This window comes from Podarcis tiliguerta (assembly GCF_965153285.1).
Source record: "Podarcis tiliguerta genome assembly, chromosome: 6".
Classification (NCBI taxonomy): domain Eukaryota; kingdom Metazoa; phylum Chordata; class Lepidosauria; order Squamata; family Lacertidae; genus Podarcis; species Podarcis tiliguerta.
The window spans coordinates 51541472-51563815 of NC_139539.1; the positions used below are offsets into that span (position 1 = coordinate 51541472).

At 43.5% G+C, this 22344-nt stretch overlaps 1 protein-coding gene across 1 annotated transcript; it reads left to right on the forward strand.

Moving 5' to 3' along the window:
* Positions 1–1905: 1905 nt before the first annotated feature.
* On the forward strand, positions 1906–21907 carry RAD54L (RAD54 like). Its single transcript, XM_083447785.1, has 18 exons — positions 1906–2384; positions 2923–3009; positions 4082–4201; positions 6114–6174; positions 7091–7226; positions 7834–7903; positions 8637–8925; positions 9463–9587; positions 10537–10687; positions 11419–11545; positions 12031–12105; positions 14090–14220; positions 16750–16860; positions 17455–17578; positions 17848–17926; positions 18676–18855; positions 19804–19967; positions 20988–21907. The coding sequence occupies exons 1-18, from the start codon at positions 2382–2384 to the stop codon at positions 21187–21189; spliced, it is 2235 nt and encodes a 744-aa protein (XP_083303911.1). The 5' UTR covers positions 1906–2381; the 3' UTR covers positions 21190–21907.
* The last annotated feature ends 437 nt before the right edge of the window (positions 21908–22344 follow it).

Consider the following 22344-nt stretch of genomic DNA (forward strand, 5'->3'; position numbering starts at 1 on the left):
CCCTGGGTGGTAGATCACTGCCAGTTTTAATATTGGATTGTGGACCACAGTCAACTTCATGTTGGACATGCCTGGCTTAGAGGGTTGATGAGCTGTCCCTCACTGAAGGTATTTCATTAGAGTTTATACAGCAATGTGCTGGAGATGCTCTAGCATGGGATTTCTTGAACTGAACAGTGGGCTGAACTACATGGCCTGCAGGGACCCCCTCTGGCTCTATGGTTCTAGCTACATCTGGGGACTGAGCCCTTCCCATTCCCATCACTGAGCACCTATTTTTATCCTGATGATATCATGCTAGTTTGCAGCAGGGAACTAATCCAATTCCTTACTCCACATATTTCGCTGACCTGCATTGAGGCTGAACAGTATTGAGAGAAATTACTTCCAGACCACGTATGGGGAGATGAACTATTCATGCAATAATTATTCACGCCATGGGGGGGGGGGAATACCCAATTATCATAATAAATAACCACTTTCTGCCCACTGAGCCTGCAATAGAAATGGCTAAAAGTCATTAAATCTAAAAAGGAGTTCTAAAGTGGAGTGGTGGAAACCATAATTCAAAATTAAATAAAAGATGGAGGTCAAATCTTAGCTCCACTGAATTCTGTTATTCAGCACCCTCTGACTTCAGTGTATCCCCTTTTCAAAGGAGGGAGAGGGGGCTGCAAGAGCATAGATATGTCAGAACTCGCCCCACAACTGAAGCTGGTCATTTCACCCCTTCACTGTCCTTAAAAGTGATATTAGCCAGGCACCTACACTGTATTCTTTCCAGTGCCTGCTGAAGACATTCTTTTTTTGACAAGCCTACTTAGATGTTTAGAATGCTTGTATGAGAGCAAAAGCCAAAACAAAAAGCAGAAATGACACCTGCGAGTTCTTGACTGTCTAAACAGGGGCTCCAGCAGACATTGTCAGCTATAATTACATATAATTAATGAAGCATCAATGAACTGCTGTCAATATTAGGAATCAGGTGTGAGCTACAGCCAAAGCTCAGGCAAACTCCTTAAAACTGCTTTTGTCTGGATGCCAGAGAAATTAATTGGTTACACTTTCCTTGCACTGTAACTTGCAACCAGGTATTTTGAAAGTATAGTAAAATGTCCTTTTGACTTTGAAGAAGTCACCAAACAATTTTGCCAAATACAAGCAGGATGCTTGACATTCAGAAACCAGTGCTGAAAGAAAATTAAATCCGGAAGCAAAAACTCTAAATGCCATAATAAATCTCAATATAGAAAAGGATCTATGTTATGGTATACTTTATTCTGATTTCAACATCTGAGGAGTACGGAGGCTGAAATAACATTGGGGACAAGGGCCATAGTATTGCAGGGAATTAACATATTTGCAGAGCAGTTGGGTCATAGCATTTGGGAATTTTGAGAGGAACGGAAGACGTGTTGAGTGTTGACTAGCGTTGACAAAATTTGCATTTGTGTGCTGTTTTTGTATTTTAGATACCCTGTTACTGACTTTCTTTTTCTTTCTTTTTTTTTTTGCTGTTGCTGTTAGGAGAATCTGTATTTTATTAAGTAGTATTTATATAACTGTTTTAATGTTTGTCTTGTATAAAGGTAAAGGACCCCTGCCAGTTAAGTTCAGTCTCGAACGACTCCAGGGTTGTGGCCCTCATCTTGCTCTATGTCGTGTAATTGCTAACACCCCGCTGGCTGAGTCGGGATCCGAACCTGGGTCTCCTCCAACCCCCAACCCCGAGCCAGAACAAGCTTTGCCGGCCAAGCTGGTGTGTCCTCCAGTTTTTGGACTACAACTCCCATCAGCCCCCGTCAACAGAGTGCCCCGCCCCCTCTTAGCAAGGCTCCTCCTCCTACCTCCCTCCCTTCCCTCCTGTTGGCTGCCGAGTCCCTTTCCTCCCGACAGGCACCCGGAGCTGATCGATGGCAGCTTCCCCGGTCGGCTCGCGATTGGCCTCGCCTCGGCTGAGGGGCGGGGCGAAACCCTGGGAAACCTCCGCGCGGGAAACAGAAAAGAGAGACGCCAGGAAGCGGCTGCTCCTCGCCCCGCGTCCCGGCCAGTGGCGCAGCCCCTTGACGCCCCCCGTCCACGTGCGACCGGCGGAGGGGGCTCGTGCCGCCTTCTCCACCAGGTCCACCCCCCGCCCGCTTCCCTTTTCCCAACTGCCCGAGGGCTCCGACTTCGCCGCTGCCCCCTTCCCATAGGGAAGGCATTTCCACTGTGCCTCCTCTTGCCCCTTCCCCAGTTCAAGCAGCTGCCACTGCTGCCTCCTGTTGCCTTCAGGGTCGCCCCCTCCCCTCCCTTCTTTCCTTCCTTCCTGCTTTCTCCTCGGTCCCTGTTCTTTCTTCCGTTGCTCCCCACAGATGGAAATTAACTCGTTCTGAGAGGAAATGGTAAGCCTAGCGGGGACCGGGGGGGGCAAAGGAATTCCCATGGGCAGGGCCGGATTTACGTATAAGCTAAACAAGCTATAGCTTAGGGCCCCACTCTCTTGGGGGATCCCCCCAAAAAAAATTAAAGGGGAAAAAACATGGATGTACATTTCCAAAAAAAAAAATCTAAAAAAACAAATAAACTAAAACCTACATACAGCAACAGTGGCAAATGGCTTTAGACACTTATTAGGTCCATAAATTACCATATAATCAACACAAAAAACAGTGACAATTTGTTGTTGACAAAGGACAGCTGGACATACAAAGGGCCCCATTACCTTCAGTACCTTAGGGCCTCATCAAACCTAAATCCGGCCGAGAGTGGGGAACCAGAGGAATTCCCATAGGCATTGTTGGACTAAGTTTATATCATTCAAACGGGCAAAAGGTGTTTCAGATAAAGCCGTAGTTTGTTGAAAATGCCAACTTCCACAGTATGCAGATTCTTAATAGGTTGTCTTGATCTATCACTCCTTTTTCCTTTCTCTTTTTGCAGAGGAGAAGCCTAGCTCCTAGTCAGCTTGTCAAGAGGAAGCCAGAAGGGAATGGCTCTGACGAAGATGACACCTGGCATCCTGAAACTGTGAGCATCCTGTCAATCATTCTGTTATACACTTGTGTCCTGCTTTCCTTCCATGATGGAACATGCTGACCAGACCCAGAGCTGCTGAGCTTCAGCAAGGAGACTGCATTGTTAAACCCTTTTTGTATCAGCTTTTCCATTCCTTTACTACACACATATATTCTCATTTCTCACTATGGATGTATCACTTGTGTAGTGGCTGACCTTTGGCCATAAACTCACTAGGGGGACTTATCTGTTGGCCTCAGTATATGCACTGTATTGTGGCTCAAGTATAATAATAGTAATAATGCATCAATTTGGCTATTGTGATTGTTTGTGGGTAAGCGTATTGCTTATATGATGATGGATGTGTACTGCAAGGAGTTGGAGTCACTGGGACATCCTCAAGCTGGTTGTTCTCTTAGATGAAGCAAGCTCCAGTCAATACAGATGCTACATTTTATGTGGTGGCTGGTATATTTGCACCTTGGAGTGTGTTCCTCTAGCTGATCTACATGTGGAAAATGTTTGTTAACCTAAGGATTATCTAATGAAATTCATATTTAAACAATTTTAAACACGCAACTCAACGCAGCCAAATCTTACATATGTTTATTTGAAAGTAAGTCTCATTGAGTTCAATGAACCTTGCATCCAAGAAAGTGTGCATATGATTGTAGCTGTAGTCTTTTTCTCTTCTAAATAAATAAAAAGTAATTATTTTAGCAACTATTGGAAACAAATTATTTCACATTTGTATCCTTCCCTTCCTTGAGACATATATAGTAGACACTATCATTACAAGTTCTCTAATTGCAATAGCCCTCTTTTTGCTTTATGCTTCTTTATATCCAGTGTGCCAACCTCGGCAATGTTTCAAACCCAATTTTAAACCATATTAGCCTTCCAATAATGTTTGCATTTTGTTTTTGCTTTTAACAAGGTTTGCGGCACTTCATTGAAAAACAATATTTAAAAAACGAAGTGCTCAGACGCACAAATAATCTAACTGGATGGTTCTAGGCAGTATGACTGTTGTATGTACACCTGGGTTCTCCAATCCTAATGCAATATTTCTAATCTTTTCTAGACTCGGAAGAGACAGAAACATGGCAGCAAAGTCGATAACAGGGAGTGTTATATGTCACCTTTCCGGAAGCCCTTGGCACAGTTAACCAATCAGCCTCATTGCCTTGATGGCAGTAAACATGCAAGTGATTTATTTATGTTTTCTCATGCAATTTTGCACAATTAACTTATTCCTGGGGGTGGGAGACTTATCCAGCTGTGGCTGGATGGTTTCGTGGGAGCCGATTGAAACTAAATCCTTCGAAGACAGAGGTCCTATGGCTAGGTCGGGATGGCATGGGGATGAGGGACCAACTCCCTTCTCTTGTGGGGGCCCAGTTAGTGCCATTGCCTTCCGTTAAGAGTTTGGGTGTAATCCTTGACGCCTCCCTTTCCATGGAGGCGCAAGTTACAGCAACAGCCAAGGCGACATTTTTCCACCTTCGCCGCATCAAGCAGTTGGTCGCTTACCTTTCCCGCCCCGACCTGGCCACAGTGATCCATGCGACGGTCATCTCCAGGCTTGATTACTGTAATTCGCTCTACGCAGGGCTGCCCTTGAAGCTGTCCCAGAAACTCCAGCGGGTACAGAATGCTGCAGCGAGGCTCCTCACGGGGTCTCTGCCATGGGAGCATATTCACCCAGTGCTTTTCAAGCTGCACTGGCTCCCGGTGGAGTACAGGGTCAGATTTAAGGTGCTGCTTTTGACCTTTAAAGCCCTTCACGGCCTAGGACCCTCGTACCTACGGGATCGCCTCTCCTGGTATGCCCCACGGAGAGCCTCAAGGTCCATAAATAACAACACCCTAGTGGTCCCAGGCCCTAAGGAAGTTAGATTGGCTTCAACCAGAGCCAGGGCCTTTTCAGCTCTGGCTCCGGCCTGGTGGAACGCTCTGCCTCATGAGACCAGGGCTCTGCAGGATCTGATTTCTTTCCGCAGGGCCTGTAAGACAGAGTTGTTCCGCCTGGCCTTTGGCTTGGAGCCAATTTGATTCCCTCCCTCCCTCTCTTTCTTTTTTCTTTTCCTTCTCCTCCTACGATGAGGCTACATTTTAATATTTTAATGTTCCATTATTTTAATGTTGTATTTTATTTTTGTTTTTAAGTTGTAATCATTCATCTTGTTTTTATTATTGCTTGTAAGCCGCTCTGAGCCCGGCCTTGGCTGGGGAGGGCGGGGTATAAATAAAAATTATTATTATTATTATTATTATTATTATTATTATTCCTGAGGGAGTTTCTAGTATGGCTCTTTTATTGGTTGGGTTGTGGATGAACTCACACCACCTGAACGAGAAGCTGTGAGTTTGCAAAGGCACAAAGGCTATGAGCCAGAAGGTCATAAGCACACAGATTTCCTTGCAATCTGCTGTGAAAAAAGATGCTGTGTTATCTGTCTGTAGCCGGCTATAAGAACCTGGTGGTTTTGGACTGGGTTCACAGAGAGAAATGACACTTCTTTGGGATCAACTTCTTCCCAGTTAAATAGTATAGAAAGTTATTTTTATATACGTTCTCTTTGAAATATAATATGAGAGACCTGTAAAGAATAAGCTGTTTATGAACTGTTCTTTATTTAGGAGCCTAATAAAAATGACTTGTTCAAAGAGCTCCCCAAATGTTTTATAAATAAAATAATAGATGAAATTCAATTAAGTTTCTAAATATATTTATTATTATTTAAAACATTTTCTAAACCAATTGATACTTAAACTCTCTTAAACCATTTACAAAAATACAAACGTACAAACAGAAAACCTTCATAAAAACAGAGTTCTAGTAATAACAGGGTCCAATCTGATGGATAGCCTGGGCAAAAAGTGATATCTTTATAAGACTTCTGAAGCAACTGATAGATGATATTTCCTAAATGGCAGGGCTTTCCAGAGTGCAGGAACAATAGTGGAAAATACTTGTTGTCATTCAGTGCTAAATACATTTAGTTGGAAGCAAAATCTGCCAATCTCAGTATAAAGTTCATTATTGCTTACTGATTAGCTTGAAAGGTCTTTTTAATGTTAAACTAATGAATATTTTATACTTTAAATCCCAGGAGGCCTTTATTCGCAGCATTTTGTCAAAACCTTTCAAAGTTCCCATTCCAAACTACACAGGTAAATCCATGAGGTTTCCCTCCTAACATTGTCTTACCTCGCCATCTGTTAACTCTGAATGTGTAGAATAATGAAGTTTTGTGTGTAAAAAAGAAAAAAACGTATGAAAAATATTGAATTATTAAGTGGTGGGCTGTAATGCTTATTTAGGCTGCCCTCCTATGCATGTTTACCTGAAAGTAAGCTTCTTTGAATGTAGTGAGGCTTATTTCCAAGTAAATATGCATAACACAGGTCTATAAGTCATGTAGGCTTACAGAACCCTAGATTTTAGTTATAATTTTGGGTCTCAAACTTCTTGAATTTTATGAATTGCCACCAGGTTTCAAAATGCACCTGCAGTTAATGGGAGGAGATAGACAAAAATGCTTCCTTTGCTGGTTAGTTGTGTCTGGAAATTCATAGACTGAGTTGATGATAAAAGCATAAGCTATGTGCCAAATATATGGGTTCATGAATCATTCCTTGATTCATTAACCTAAAACTTGTGAATAATTACTGTAGTTACACCTTCAAGTATTGGTCTAACTATCCTTTATTAACAAAGGGCACTGTGTGTGTGTGTGTGTGTTTTCTGATGAGGTGTGGATTTTTACATTTTGTTCAGGCCAGGTTTGGCGATAGAGATCTGGTGCTGTAGTTCAGAAGCTCTGTAATGGGAGTAGAACACCATTTTGTTTGTTTGTTTCATGCCACTTGCCTTCATGCATAGTCTCAGTCTGATAGCAGTGGCACACCAGACTTAATGAGATATCTCTGCCGTGTTTATTCTATAGCTTACATCTCACACATAGCACTTTATACTTGGGGCTAACTTTCCCTAAAAGTCAGTGTGTTGTCACTGTAATAGGATATTTGACAGTCCTGCGTTTACTGAAAACAGTCAGCTTGCTGCTTTTTCTTTGTCCTCTTTCAGGTTCCCCAGGCTTTAGAGCTCTGGGTATCAAGCGTGCAGGACTCAGGCATGCTCTCCATGACCCTTTTGAAGAAGGAGCTCTGGTGCTCTACGAACCTCCACCTCTGACTGCTCATGACCAGCTGAAAATCGACAAGTGAGTTGCTTCCTTCCGACCTCCCCTCTCCCCACACCCAGTAGGTTCTGTTCCACCATTTCAGCTTGGTTTGTGTATCTGTTGATTTTTTGACGGATCTTAGAATCGGCATGCAAACTTAGTATTCAATTGCCATTTTGCAGTCATTAGGCTGATTCATCTCCCATAATGGAGACGCAGTGGTGGATCAGTTACAAGTGTTTGTGTTTCACACAAGAAAACTATCCAGATTGTTGAGGATGATTGATTAGGAAGGACATGAAGCATCGTTCCCTGTTCAGTAAATTCCTTACAAATATATCTTTATCAAACACAAACCACAGAGTGTTCATCGCTGCTTGCTCATATTACTGAATTCTGTGTCCCCCAGTAATAAGATAGCTGTGCATTGCTTTCTCTGGAAGGATGCAAAGCATATCTGAATGTTGCTATGACTTTCAACTGGGCCTAGTTGGTTTTGACTGTGAAAGTAGCCACGTGGTAGGAGTCCCTGTCTTGTGAAGCAGAGTGGTGCATTAACAGGCCTTGTGCCCCTTGGGAATATCCTTCAGAATAGTGCTTTGACCTTTATGCCTGCTCTGATCTCTCTCTTGTTTCTTAACTGAAGGGACAAAGTGCCTGTTCATGTTGTGGTGGATCCTGTTCTCAGCCGTGTCTTACGACCCCATCAGAGAGAGGTGAGTTCTGCGAGTTACCAAATGCAGCAGTAATGCTGCTGTGAACTTTTCACTGCATTTTCTTTCACCCTAGAGAGTGGTCCTCTGGCAAGTGTGAAGAGCATTCCTAAGCTTGAAGGTGTGTGGGGGTAGGGTTGTTGAGCAGGTGCCTAATGATGCCTCCCAGCTTCAATATTGGGAGGAAAGCTAGGGGATTGCTTGATAACTATGTGGCCAAGGGCCCTGAAGCAGCTCCTCTATGTAGGGTCGAGCCTGCAAGTCCCTGCTTTGCTCTGAAGCAGGGGAGGGGAGACTTCCTTTGCTGCTGCTGTTGGGAGATGCTGGGAGCCACTGTGCAGCTATGGCCAAGGACCCCACGCCCACCTGCTTACTTTTCCTGCGGCTAGCACACTTCACACACCCCTTTCCTGCAGGCTTCTGTGTCTGCTGCTTCTAGCTGAGTGGCTGCAACCATCTTTCCCTGTGCTTCAAAGGCCAGGCTAAAATGGCAATTCCCTGCACTATGAGCTGTGACACTATTGGCTGTCGTTGGAACCTGTGCATTTCTGAGCAAATCTTTGTGTCTCTCCAGTTTCCCAAGCTCTTCTGTTTCGAGAGCAATGTTGTAATCGGTATTGAATACCAATAGCTTCCTGTGCATCCAGTCACAATTTGCGCAGGTGCTGCTTCATTCGCAATATCACTTTTCGTCCTGCAAGTCTATTCTAATACAAGGGAAACGCTTTCCGTGCAGGGGGTGAAGTTCCTGTGGGAGTGTGTGACAGGCCGCCGCATCCCTGGAAGTCATGGCTGCATTATGGCAGATGAGATGGGTCTGGGCAAGACCTTGCAGTGCATCACTCTGATGTGGACGCTCCTGCGCCAAAGTCCAGATTGCAAGCCTGAGATCGACAAGGCCGTTGTGGTCTCGCCTTCCAGCCTGGTGAAGAACTGGTACAATGAAGTGGGTAAATGGCTTGGAGGAAGGATTCAGCCACTGGCTATCGATGGAGGCTCCAAGGAGGATATAGACAGGAAGCTAGGTATGGAGGCTTCACAATATGTGCTTTTAAAAAAGAAAGAAAATGATTTGCTGTAAAGCAAGAACACTACTACATAAGCTGTATTCCCTTATACTCAGTTGCGACAATCATCACATTCTTGGCAGGCTTTAATTCAAAGATTCATGCTGAGGAATTTGATAAATGGTTTCTACAGTTGTGAACAGAGGGTGAAAACAGCAGAGCTAGCAAAGGACTAGAAATAGGTGTATAGAGGTCCTAGTAAGAGAACTTTGGTCGGTAGCTTGTGGGACCTGGATGACCTAGACTCTTCCAACTCTGCCGTGGATCTCTTGAGCCACTTTGAGGAGTGGAGATGAAGGAAATAATGCATTGTGATGCTTTGGATGTAAAAAACACTTTGTTGCAATATAGCAGAACACAAAAAGTAAGTGTAGAGGTAAATGTGGGATGCACAGTTTTGCAAAACTGCTTATTCCTAAAGCTTACGCTGTCTCCCCTTGGCTTCCAAATACACCTCACTTATTTTTCTTTTGCTGTTTTTATTTTTCCTAATAGCTGGGTTTATGAACCAGCGAGGCCTAAGAGTCCCATCCCCGATCCTGATAATTTCCTACGAAACATTCCGACTTCATGCTGAAGTCCTCCAGAAAGGGAGTGTTGGGTTGGTCATATGTGATGAGGTAGGTGGAAAGCAGCTGGTATTCTCGTTAGCGAGTGATCGATCGCCCATGGAGTCAAAATTTGGCTGATGTCACTCAGCTTCAGTGGTGAGCCTGGGCAGGAATTTCTAGCCACTTAATTGGCAACATGCAGGAAGGTTTGCCCCTACGCTAAGTGCAGCTGAGGGCTAAACCCAAAGTTTCTGTGACTGCATGGTTAGCAACCACACCAGCGGTTCTTAACATTTAAAATGGATGGGGGATGATATTGGTGCATCAAAACCATAAGACAGAGAGCAGCGAATTTCAACCTTTCCTTCCCCACCTGTTATCCTGATGCAAATAGAACCCCTTCCCCAGTAACCAGCAGTAGAAGGCAAAACTCCCCTTGGTGCAAGAGTATTATTATTATTTTTTAAGTGGCGTTGCTATCCCTGTGCCAAAGAAGCAGCTTGATGCTTACAGCACCTGTTCTCCCCTCCTGGCTCCCCATGTCTTGCAGTTCTCTCAGGTACTAGGGATCCTTTAAGAGGGAGATGCCAGGGATCTGAACCGGAGACATTTTGCATGCAAAGCAAAAGAGCTCATCCCCACTGCCCCCCCTTGTGTTTTCCCAGAGGACCTATATTAGATTTAGTCCCATCCCATAATCTTGTATAACTACTTTGGTTCATCGGAAGCCTTTGCAACGTATCCCTTCTCCTTTTATTAATTATTAGCACTTGTCATTGCTTCCAGTGGTTAGCAGCTAGGACATCATAGTGCTCTTCAGGTGTCTTATAACTAGCAGTTAAATAAATCCACTGGCCGTGGGGGGGGGGGGGGAGGGTTGCAGTAGGAACATGCACCTATTAGTATATTTCTTATTTTTTAGTGCTTAGATTTAATCATGTCTGCAGGTTTATAAGATAGGTATATTGATTCTGCAAAAGTAAATATGCATGCATCCTGTTACTCTTTCATTTTTCAGGGTCACAGGCTGAAGAACTCAGATAACCAAACTTACCAAGCTCTGAACAGCCTGAAAACTGCACGGCGAGTGCTCATCTCAGGAACCCCCATTCAGAATGACCTCCTTGAATACTTCAGTCTAGTACATTTTGTCAACTCGGGCATCCTCGGTAGGGACTTCTTTTTTAAAACAACAGCAGTATAATAAGTCTGAAGTTGGCAGCCCAAGTTTCTAAGCTCCCCACCATAATGACTGGGTGTGGGGAAGTGTGGTTGTGTGCTGCAAGTGTATATCAAATTGCCACTCACACTGTGTTTCACACATTATTATAGTATAGCTCTGTTCCACAGAACAGTGGTGAACCATTTTATTGGAAGATGTGGACTAATCAAAGTGCTGCTAGCTTTGGAGTTCCAAAAAAGTGTGAACTACCTCGTGGGAGTCTGCTAGGGAACCTTTTGGGAACAGAGTGACTGTATTTCCAGCTATGTCATATGCTTACCTTTCAGTTTTGGCACAGATGTCTGCTGTGTCTGCTTTCCTCAGCATCTTATTAAATGACCAAGGTTCTGTCAATGTTTAAAAGTGTTGTATAATTGGATCTCTCATTAAGTGAGAGCAGGTGGGACTTGAAGGCATAAGTGATGATGCTTCCAAGGCAAAGGAATGGCTATTTCTAAAGTTTCACATGCCTTTCTGAATTATGAGGTTCTGCCTGATCCAGAAAAAAAGCTGTTGTCTAAACTTACTAGGCTTCAGAGACATTTACATGCATCAGAAAGTTTGAAATGCAATGGAAGACATCTTTGAAATAGTTAATAGCATTTAAAACTTGCAAGAGAATATAGAAAATTAAAGGTAGGGCTATTCCTCATCATCAAGTTTTGCTTTTTTGGACAGGGACAGCTCAGGAGTTTAAAAAGCACTTTGAAATCCCCATCCTGAAAGGCAGGGATGCCGATGCAAGTGAAGCAGGAAGACACAAGGGCGAGGAGAGGCTTAAAGAGCTGATCAGCATTGTCAACAGGTGAAGTTCACAAGTTTCCCTTTTTTATCCTAGGAGCACTTTATTTCCCTAGTTCTAACTCCCCAGATTGTGCTTTGGGAGTTAAAGTTACTTTGACCCTGGAAATGGCTCAGTTCATTATTCCTCATAATTCATCCAGTAGTTCTAATAGAGCTCAGAAAGTGCAAATCCATTCATCTTTAAGTCATCACCCAACAATTGCTATGGGTCATGTACAGTCAGTCTCTCCAAATTGATTTTTTCTTCTCATTGTGACGCTACTGTCTCTCTTGAGTGCTTTGATCGGCTGAGAAGGAAAGTGGGTTTTGGTTTTTTTGTTAAAATGGATGTTTACTTGTTGTCAGAGCTCATGCATGCTGATCAAAGTCTGCAGAGCTGTTACCTGAAAGATCTCTGTTAACACCAGGAAGGTGTTCTGCCGGAAGATGGTCATGAGCTTAGGTATTCTTGTTAACAGCATTAAAATTTATTTTGTTCCTTTTTAGGTGTCTTATAAGGAGGACTTCAGATATTCTCTCCAAATACCTTCCAGTGAAAATAGAGCAGGTGGTGTGCTGCAGGTACAAGATGCAAGTGCAGCTTTTAAAACAAAGCACAGACTTTTCAAACTTAATCAAGAAATGAGGTGGATTGACTCTTGCCTTGCTAAGCAAGAGTCAATAGAAACGTTCTGATCTGTGTTACTCTGGGTGTTGTGGCAGAATATTCCCTTTGCCCCTTCGGTAACAGCCAATTAACCTTCCATCTTAAATTCTGCTGAATTACCGTATTTTTCGCCCCATAGGACGCACCGGCCCATAGGACGCACCTAGGTTTTTTTGGGGGGGGGGGAAATAAAGGGGAAAAAAATTATTTCCCCCCAGGTGTGGGGCTGGGGCGGGGGAAGCCCGAGCTTCCCCCGACCCCAGCCCCTAGAACAGGCTGCTATCCGCTAGCCGTGGGAGAGCCGCGCAACTTCCCACGGCTAGCGGAGCGCTGCGCGAAGCCCCAAGCTTGGGGCGTGCTGAGGTCAGCGCGCCCCAAGCTTCTGGGTGCAGGCAAGCTCTCTGCTAGCCGTGGGAGAGCTGTGTCTTCCACAGCTAGCGGATAGCTTCCTGAAGCCTGCATTCGCCCCATAGGACGCACACACATTTCCCCTTCATTTTTGGAGGGGAAAAAGTGCGTCCTATAGGGCAAAAAATACGGTATTTATCAGCACAATGAAGTCCTTTATTGGAGTCACTATATTTTAAAAAGTTGTGCTTACTTTATTTTAGTATGTAAGTGCACTGATCCTAGGTAACTTGCCTCTCAATGAAAAGGAAGAAACTGAGTTATTGACATATATAATATTCCGCCCCCCCCCAAAGTAAAAAAAAAAGTCAGCATAATTAATTCGGTGATGGAGCTTGCCTCAAATCTATTCTGAAAGAACCACATTCATCTAGATGTCAGAGAATAGTGCCTTTCTTATTCTTCTTAGCTACAACAATGGTTTGTGTTGTTGTTTTTTGCTTTTCATCCAAATCTAATCGTGCCCTTTATAAAATGTTCTGCATTAATGAAGTCGGGAAAATTAATCACGTTTTTAGAAGCCATTCCGTATTTTTTTGTGTGTTTTAAAGAATGTGCAACTCATTTGTTGCTATAAACTGCTAGATGATGTTGGACCTTTAAAAAGAATGCTTTTTTTTAAAAAAAGTATTTTTCTCTATGAAACTTAATAAAATGTATTTAAAAACAAATAAAAATAATGCTTTTAAGGCACCGGGTTTCAAACAGCAACTTGGTGAGCAGCGAGATGTGTAGACAGGAGGTCTTTCCTTAGCAGCAAGGTTGAAAAACACTGACCTGTAAGGAACACCATGTCCTAAGACAATCATGTATGCTAATAGTAGGAATAGCTTTATGAAAGATGTGATGAAACAGCCACCCACCAGTGCCTTCCTGCTTGATAGTTTACTCTTTGGAATATCACTGATGTTCTGAGAGATTCTGGGGGAAATAATTTTTCAAAGTTAGGGTATAGGTCACTGAGTATGCAGTATTCTGACTGGCAGTCTTTTGTTCTGGTTTGAGCATGCTGGCAGAGTTAATAGCATAAAAGTGAAAGTTAATGCTGCCAACATGTCTAGCCTACCACCTCTACCACCTGCACAGTGATCTCAGCATGGCAGCTTTGAGACTGTGGAAAATGGAGCTTTATTATTATTAAGAGTCCAATTTAAAGACCAGTTTGTGAATTAAACGAATGAATTAAAAGAAGAAGAAAAACCAGACTCTGGAGAATGGCTTTCTTTTAAGACTAGGGTATTACCCAGGTCCACCAAAGTCAGTGACAATTTAGCTCCTCTTGTACACCAAGTTTCCTTCTGAGTTTGCAACAAGGGGAACTCAGTAGCTCAAGTAGGTTATACCCTTTGGAAAGTTCTGAGTTATTTTGCATTAAATGTTCATTTGGGACCTAACCTAAGCAATTCCAACATGGGTTGGATAAGATGGGATTTTTTGTAATGGTCATCTGTTCAGTGATTGGAACGTGATTGATGTCTCGTTTCACCTCAGGCTGACTCCCCTTCAGGCAGACCTGTACAAACGCTTCCTCAAGCAAGCAAAGCCCGCTGAGGAACTGAAGGAAGGGAACATGAGTGTTTCATCCCTTTCCTCCATCACATCACTGAAGAAACTCTGTAATCGTAAGTCATCCTGTCAGTTTATGTATACAGTGCCCTGTGCCAAGGACCCAGAATATGGAACAGAAAGTCAGAAATAAGATAAATCTCTGTTGAATGGTCTTCAACCTGAAGCTGAAGTGTTCTTGTGTACTAGAGCCCTGGTCATTAAGATGGTGTTTTTAAAATACTTCTGCTAAGCAGTGTTAAAAACTGAGATATATGAAAGCAAGGAGCTAAATAGCGCCTTAAACCTAGGTTATGGGCGCAACAGCAGAATGTCTAGGCATACTTTTTAATAACAAGAATACAAAGCTGAAAATGAATGAACTGCAGCTAAAATATTATGTTCATTCTTCACAGGGTCTAGTCCTTTCCCTGCCCTCTTAAGAGGGTCTCTTCTCCAATCCTCAGAGAGTAACTGGAAGTGGAGAAGCAGAAAAAGGTCCTCCTTTCCTTCCACTCTGCAGTTTTACTCTGAAGTGTTAGGCGCAGAACTCAGAAACTGCACACACTAATGAAATTCCCTGTCACAAAATGCGCCTAGAACAATGGGAGTTTCAAACACTGCTGCTAAGGCTAAATTCCAAAGCAGTGATGCTGCATGGCAGTTAAAAAGAATAAATTCTGTTTTGTAGGTATCGAAACAAAATAGGGTTCATAATCTTGGCTCACTGTGTTAAGTGGGACGCGGGTGGCGCTGTGGGTAAAACCTCAGCACCTAGGACTTGCTGATCGCATGGTCGGCGGTTCGAATCCCCGCGGCGGGGTGCGTTCCCGTCGTTCGGTCCCAGCGCCTGCCAACCTAGCAGTTCGAAAGCACCCCTGGGTGCAAGTAGATAAATAGGGACCGCTTACCAGCAGGAAGGTAAACGGCGTTCCGTGTGCTGCGCTGGCTCGCCAGATGCAGCTTGTCACGCTGGCCACGTGACCCGGAAGTGTCTGCGGACAGCACTGGCTCCTGGCCTATAGAGTGAGATGAGCACACAACCCTAGAGTCTGGCAAGACTGGCCCGAATGGGCAGGGGTACCTTTACCTTTATTTTGGGTCTGAGGAATAGAAAAAACTCAGTTCACCATCTCTGATTTCCTTGTTGGAGAAAGTGAAGTTGCTGCACTATTATGATTCAACTTCTGTGCAAGCGTAATAGAAGCATGCACTTCGAAAGGACTGGAAGTATTTTTGTATGTTGTCCCTCTCAGTCATTTAAGCCACCCCTGAACCTCCCCTCTTGGAACTCCACAATTTATAAACTAAACTGCTCCCCCCCTCCCCTGAGGAAAAGCACAGTTGTCTAAACTGGAGCACGTGCCGTCTTTTGTTTTTGCTGGTTTTTCACAAGCCCCTGCATTTTGCTTTATGCTCTAAGTGGGGATAGGCAGATGTTTGTCCCATGTAAAGATTTTCCATGTTTAAAGTTTGAGACTCTGGTGCCCTCTTCTGGACTCGAGTTTGCTTGGGCTGGTGGCTGGCCTTCTAGTGCCTGAGTAATACATTGGGATACAGGCTTCTTACTTACAGGACCTTGCAGCAATGCAAAAATGTGCTTTGCCTCTCCACACCCTCTTGGGTTTTAAAAAACGTAATCTTTAATTTTGAATTTTAGCACTCTCATAATTAATGTACACATTTTTAATCTATTGCATAATGTGACTATGGGTTTAAAATCCCTACTATGCATGCTCATGGTTTAAATGCTTGGTTGTGCTATTTTTGAAATTGGGAGCAGAGAGTTTGGGTTTCTTATGGGAAATCAAGGCACCCTTAAATGGAAAGAGAACTAGATAAGCTAGCAGTGTATATGGGCCAGTGTGGGACAGAGGATGCCGTGGGGTCTGGATGAATGCAGAGATACAGGTTCAAAACACTGCTTAATTATGGAACAAGCAAGCAATTATGAGCTACATTCAGAAGGTTACTAGTGGACCGAGGAACACTTGATGTGTGAAAAGGAATATATACAATGTATGGTAATTTATTGTCAGAGAAGCCCCCTAAATCAAGGGTGGGAAACCTGTGGCCCTCCAGATGTTGTTTGGCTCCTCTGGGCCCCATGGGCAACACAGTCAATGATCACTGTTGATGGGAGTTGTAGCTAAGCAACATCTGGAAGGCCACAAGTTCCCCCACCCCTACTCTACATAAAAGTTAGTGATTTAAAATGATCACATGTAGGTTTATAGTTTTCAGGTACTAGACCAGCCTTTCTCAACCTAGATGTTGTTGGACTACAACTCCCATCATTCCTAGCCAGCATGGCCAGTAGTCAGGGATGATGAGAGTTGTAGTTCCAAAACATCCGGGGACCCAAGGTTGAGAGAGGCTATACTAGACCATTGCATGTTAAATACATGGGGAGATTATAGAACTGTTTAGATTATGATGGTGATGATGATGATGATGATTAGGCGCTGCAGTTATTTCTGTCCAGAGATAATAGGACTGTGTAAGGAAGCTGTTTCCGTCACACTAAGACCAATCCTTCCACCTTGCTAAACAGAAAGTGTGTCGACTCCAGTTCTGTGCAGTGATTCTTGATAACTTTTCTCTAGATCCTGCCCTGATCTATGAAAAGTGCGTGGAGGAAGAGGAGGGGTTTGTGGGTGCTCTGCAGTTATTTCCTTCTGGCTATAGCACCAAGTCTGTGGAACCTCAGCTCTCAGGTAAATGTTGCTGCAAAAACGTATCTGTATATCTGTGTGTGAGATTATATTGGGGATTGATTTCTCAGCACTGTTTATAGCAGAGGTCGCCAACCTCCCCAATGGGGATCTGTTGAGAGAGTGTTGTGGGCACGAGTCGCAAAACGGCTGCCAAGGGGGCATGGCATAACACAAAATCGAAGAGCAAATAGTCATTGCTGCTCCCTGTGGTCCTCCTGGACAATCTCATGCTTGTCATGGGAAGTCATTTGCTGTCCCCTGGAATTCACACAGTATTGATTCCTCCCCCTGCCCCATCAATGATGTTGTTGTTGTCTAATAGCAGAGAGCATCCCCCAGTATCTGCTCTTTCTACCCTGGTGCATCTCTCAATCACACACACACTTGAGCAGCCCACTGCCTACAGTCAAAAGAGCCCCTCCAAGGGCAAGAGAAGTGCCTGCCATTTATTTTAAAATTCACAAGGTTCACCAGGCTGGAACCCACAGGCACTGTGTTGTCCTTGGTTGCCAAGGAAAGCCTTTGCATCTGTGGGCATTGGGTTGGCAGTTCCTGGTTTTATAGCGTTTGTATTCATTGATTTTTTTCCTTCAGGAAAGATGCTGGTTTTGGACTACATTTTGGCAGTTACGAGGAGCACCAGTAATGACAAAGTAGTCCTAGTTTCTAATTATACTCAGACGCTGGATCTCTTTGAGAAACTCTGCAGAGCTAGAAGGTATAATGACTGAGAGGTTGTGAGTATTTGAGAGAGAACCTAAGAGGAAGTCCTCCTTGGGAATGATGGGTGCAGAAATGATGGGTCAGGCTTGGCCTGATGTCTCCATAAATCTATTCTAAAACTCTCCTCCCCCAGTATTGCCTTAATTTTTTCCTGATATTAAATTCACTTGTAGAACTATCCCATGTGAAAGGGGTGAGATTGCAGCTATTTCAAGGACATATTGGTATTATAATCTTAATTTGCCCTCTTTTTGTGTCTGTCAGGTACCTGTATGTCCGTCTGGATGGCACCATGTCCATTAAAAAGAGAGCAAAGATAGTGGAGCGTTTCAACAGCATTTCTGTAAGTGAAACTTCCAGGCTCAATTTCCACCCTATCTAGTTCCACCCTTTCTACAAAACAGGGCAGAAGTGGTTACACAATATAGTTTTCCAGTAAAAAAGCCTCTTTGGCCTCCTGCATTTTAAAGCCAGTTATAGCCAAAATATGTACCCCTGCTTGAAATAGAGGTATACTTGCAATAGGAAAATATTTTCAGCATGACTTTCCAATGAGCGTTCATGGCTGTTACACAAATCCAGTGATGTGATGCAGACATGTACTTTGGTGCATGATCCCTTCTCCAGTTGGGAATCTTTTTTATCCGGTGTCCAGGGGTCAAGAAAACCCAGCATGGTTAGAACAGGAAGAGAGGAGGTTGATGTGGAGTTAGGATGGATGCTGCATTATCGCCCTGTTGAGATTTGTGCCTCTAGTTTTCCATCAGTTTTACTAAGTCTTCTAATTATAAGCTTTCATGTACCGTAAGTATTACTGGTTGGAGAATACACGAACAAGTAGTACCAATAATCTTTGGCTCTCTATATATTTGTAGGACAACGGCTTGTGATGTTCTTCACTACAAAGTTGGAAGAGCCCAGTATCTTTAGACTGAAAGGAAAAAAGAGTAGTCTATTAACCAACGTTTGTGTTATTCATTTTGCATACAAGATAAAAGGATAATTTGAAGTGTGTTTTTGCAGAAATAACCTACTGAGTCAGTAGTATCAATTGTGCTGGGCACCTAACTTGAGCTTCTCTTGTCCCCCCAGAACCCTGAATTCATTTTCATGCTGAGCAGCAAAGCAGGTGGCTGCGGCTTAAATTTGATTGGAGCAAACAGACTTGTGATGTTTGACCCAGACTGGAACCCAGCCAATGACGAACAAGCCATGGCCCGGGTCTGGAGAGATGGCCAGAAGAAGACTTGCTATATCTATCGATTGCTTTCGGTAAGACTTGGGTTCCAACCCTGCGTGTGACTGTCCTCATCGCAGAGTACAGATGGCAAAGCTTGAGTCTGTTGTAAAAAGAAACGAGTTTGTAACAGGTGTCTGATTTCCAGTTGCACAAGGGTAGCTGGTGTCATGGCATGCAAAAGCATAAATGTTTTGAACGGACTACAGTGGAGCCTGGTTTTTTACCAATCAGTTATGATAGTGGGCATGCGCAGTGATGTAAAGCGAACTAAAGCTTCACCGGGACATGTCCCAGACGTAAATCTTTGTTTAGAGGCATATCCCCATCAGGCTTAAAGGTTAAGGCCAATGGTTTTCCGCTGCTGCCTGAAAACTGAAGCCACAGCTGCTTTTGGATTATCTATCCTGGTCTTTCAACCAGGAGTTTATATTGTAATTTTTTTATACATATAATAATGAGCATATAGTGTCCTATGGCAAGACCTTAAAGTAGTTAAAGTTACAAGTTGAAACAGAATAAAAACAACGTAACTGGCTAACATATAACACCCCATTTAACAGTTAAGCACCCTACAGATGTGAAGTCTTTGGCCAAATTTCAGAGCCTTATTCCTTATTTACATGCTGAACAAGCTATACAGCAGGCTGCCTCAACCTCGGCCCTCCAGATGTTCTGAGACTACAATTCCCATCATCCATGACCACTGGTCCTGCTAGCTAGGGATCATGGGAGTTGTAGGCCAAAAGCATCTGGAGGGCCGAGGTTGAGGAAGCCTGCTGTACAGGATTGGTGCCCAGAGGGCAATTTTTTGAGAAGGGAACAATGTGAGGAATGGATGGCACCATTCTTCACCCTTGATTTGGAGTGCATGGCAATTGGAATGTGGAAATCAGGTTCTGGCTAAAGAACATATAACGCTAATAAGGATTCTCGGGCCTTTCCAAAAACCCAGCACCAGCCTTAATTTTGTATCCTTTTAGACAGGGACAATTGAGGAAAAGATCTTTCAGCGGCAGACCCACAAGAAGGCTCTCAGCAGCTGCGTCGTAGATGAGGAGCAGGATGTGGAAAGACACTTCTCTCTTGGCGAACTCAAGGAGCTTTTCACACTCAACGAGACCACCGCAAGTGATACCCATGACAAGTTAGTATTGGAAGAGCTGTGGGTAATGTGTTGGGGGACACAAATGAAGGCTTTTGTGTGGTATGTTTATCCAGAACAAGTAAGAAAAATTATCCCTATGTTCAGTCTGTATATGCAGCAATAGATTAGGACCACATCAGCCCACCATGTCCCTCTCTACATGATCATGTATTGGCCTTAACATTTGTGTAGGTTAATGGTATTGTGAGCTGTATGCCTCAAGCCTTGCAGTACACAAATGTGCCTGTCTGTTGGACTCTATGTGAGTAGGCCCCTATAGAAACGTGTACTGGTATGATCCCAGTTCACCTGCTACTCATGCTGATTGGAAGTGTTCATTTTTGGGTTTGGGTTAAATTGCTTCATAAATTGCTTCCATCCTGGGACCTTTTGATGAAAGACAGGTAAAAAAAATCTTTAAATAAATATATATTCCTAGGGCTCTAAACCAGGGGTCAGAAACCCGCGGCTCCGGAGCCGCATGTGGCTCTTTTACACCTTTGCCGCGGCTCTGGGGCGGATACTAGCGAGGGGAGGAGGCACATTGTGTGCCCTGACACTCCCCACTGTTTTAAATGTCACAATGGTTTTGCGGCTCCCAGGTTTTTTTCCTTCGGTCCAAGTGGCTCTTTTTGTCTTAAAGGTTGCAGACCCCTGCTCTAAACCCTCTTAAGAGATTATTAGTGTGCTTGACTGAAGGTCTGAATATCGTAACTTTACTTTGGGAAGGGGTGCGTATGTGTGGCTTTGTATACCAGGAAAGATGGAAGCAAATGTTTTAATCCCAGTTTCGGGTACACGCACTGATTTCTGCCTAGACTTTCTTCATCAGCTATTATCTTTGTTGGTGTCATGAGTGCATTTCACCTAGTAATTTCACCATGCTTCTAAACGATACAGCCTTTGCAAACAATAGTGTCTTCAAGATTGCAGGCCCTTTAAGCTCAGACAATAAAAGCCCGGAGATAAAGTTATGTAGAGGCTCTGGCCCTTATTAGCACAATGCACTCTTTGTTGCAGAATCAAGTGTCGTCGCTGTGTGAATGGCCATCAAGTCAGGCCACCTCCAGAGGGGTCTGACTGCACTTCTGACTTATCCCAGTGGAACCACTGTGCTGAAAAACGTGGACTCCAGGACACAGTCCTCAAGGCTGCTTGGGATGCTGCTGTCACCTTTACCTTCCATCATCATTCCCATGAAGAACAACGGGGGATTCCATGACCGTTGGTTTGGACTGACTTTCTGAAACTCAGGCTATTTGTTATCCTGATCGACCCCGTTTAAGATTACACTTTTTCTCCCATTAATGCCGTGGAAGAACTTTATCTTCTTTGGTGTTTCAAGGCTACCTTTACAAAAGTGGTAGGCCAAATCAGTTGGTCATAGAGCATTAGTGTAATTATGTTTATGAAACCTGGCATGTATGGGAAGACCGCGACAGAAAACTGTTCACTTCTGATCATGGAATTGGTCCCATGCTACTTTATCACTCTTTGCACTATGTTACTTGTTGCGAAAAATTTAAAGACATGCCTACAAAGTTAATTTTTCAAGAATAACAGTGAACAATGGATATACATACCATTTATTGAAACTGAATTTCTTGCTGTTAAATAGTAATCAAAGATCTGTTTTAATTCTGATAATGAGGTAAGGCCTAGTGTAAATAGAATCTGGAAACCTCAGAATCAAAGCAGATGGAAGAAAGAAGTCTGTTTTTCCACTTGAACCTCAGATGGTTGATACCTTAGCTCTCCAGGCAGAAGATTCACTTAAAGAAAATTGAGTTCACGAGTACCGGGACAAAATATTTCTGTATCTTAACTCCTTAAGCTTATTTATTGACTCTCCACAACATTGACTTTAAAAGATAGTGATAACATATGTGCCAGTTATCGCTGTCCTGTTTTTATAGAGTAAAATAAAATGTAGACTGCAATACTTCGTACAGCAATGTGGGGCTTAACTTGGTGGGAAGACTTCTAACATTCGTATGAGTGAGCTGTTGGGACTTCACTTCTCAACCTCTTAAGCCAGTCAGCATCTCATCCTATGAAGCTTATGTAACAGTAATTTTAGGGGTGATTGTTATAAATGGAAGTGTTCAGTTTTCCTTTGCATACCTAGCCATGGCTGAAACCTTGACCTTTGAGGTTCAGGAGAAGTCAAAACACTGCAATCCTGTTCATGTCTCCTCAGAAGTGCTGAGTTCAAAAGTTTAAAGGTAAAGGTACCCCTGACCATTAGGTCCAGTTGCGGACGACTCTGGGGTTGCAGCACTCATCTTGCTCTATAGGCCAAGGGAGCTGGCATTTGTCCGCAGACAGCTTCTGGGTCATGTGGCCAGCATGACTAAGCCGCTTCTGGCAAACCAGA

Coding starts and splice junctions, on each gene's coding strand:
- RAD54L (XM_083447785.1), top strand. Junction 4,202..6,113: donor GCCTTGATGGCAGTAAACAT/GCAAGTGATTTA, acceptor TTTAAATCCCAG/GAGGCCTTTATTCGCAGCAT. Junction 11,546..12,030: donor CTGATCAGCATTGTCAACAG/GTGAAGTTCACA, acceptor GTTCCTTTTTAG/GTGTCTTATAAGGAGGACTT.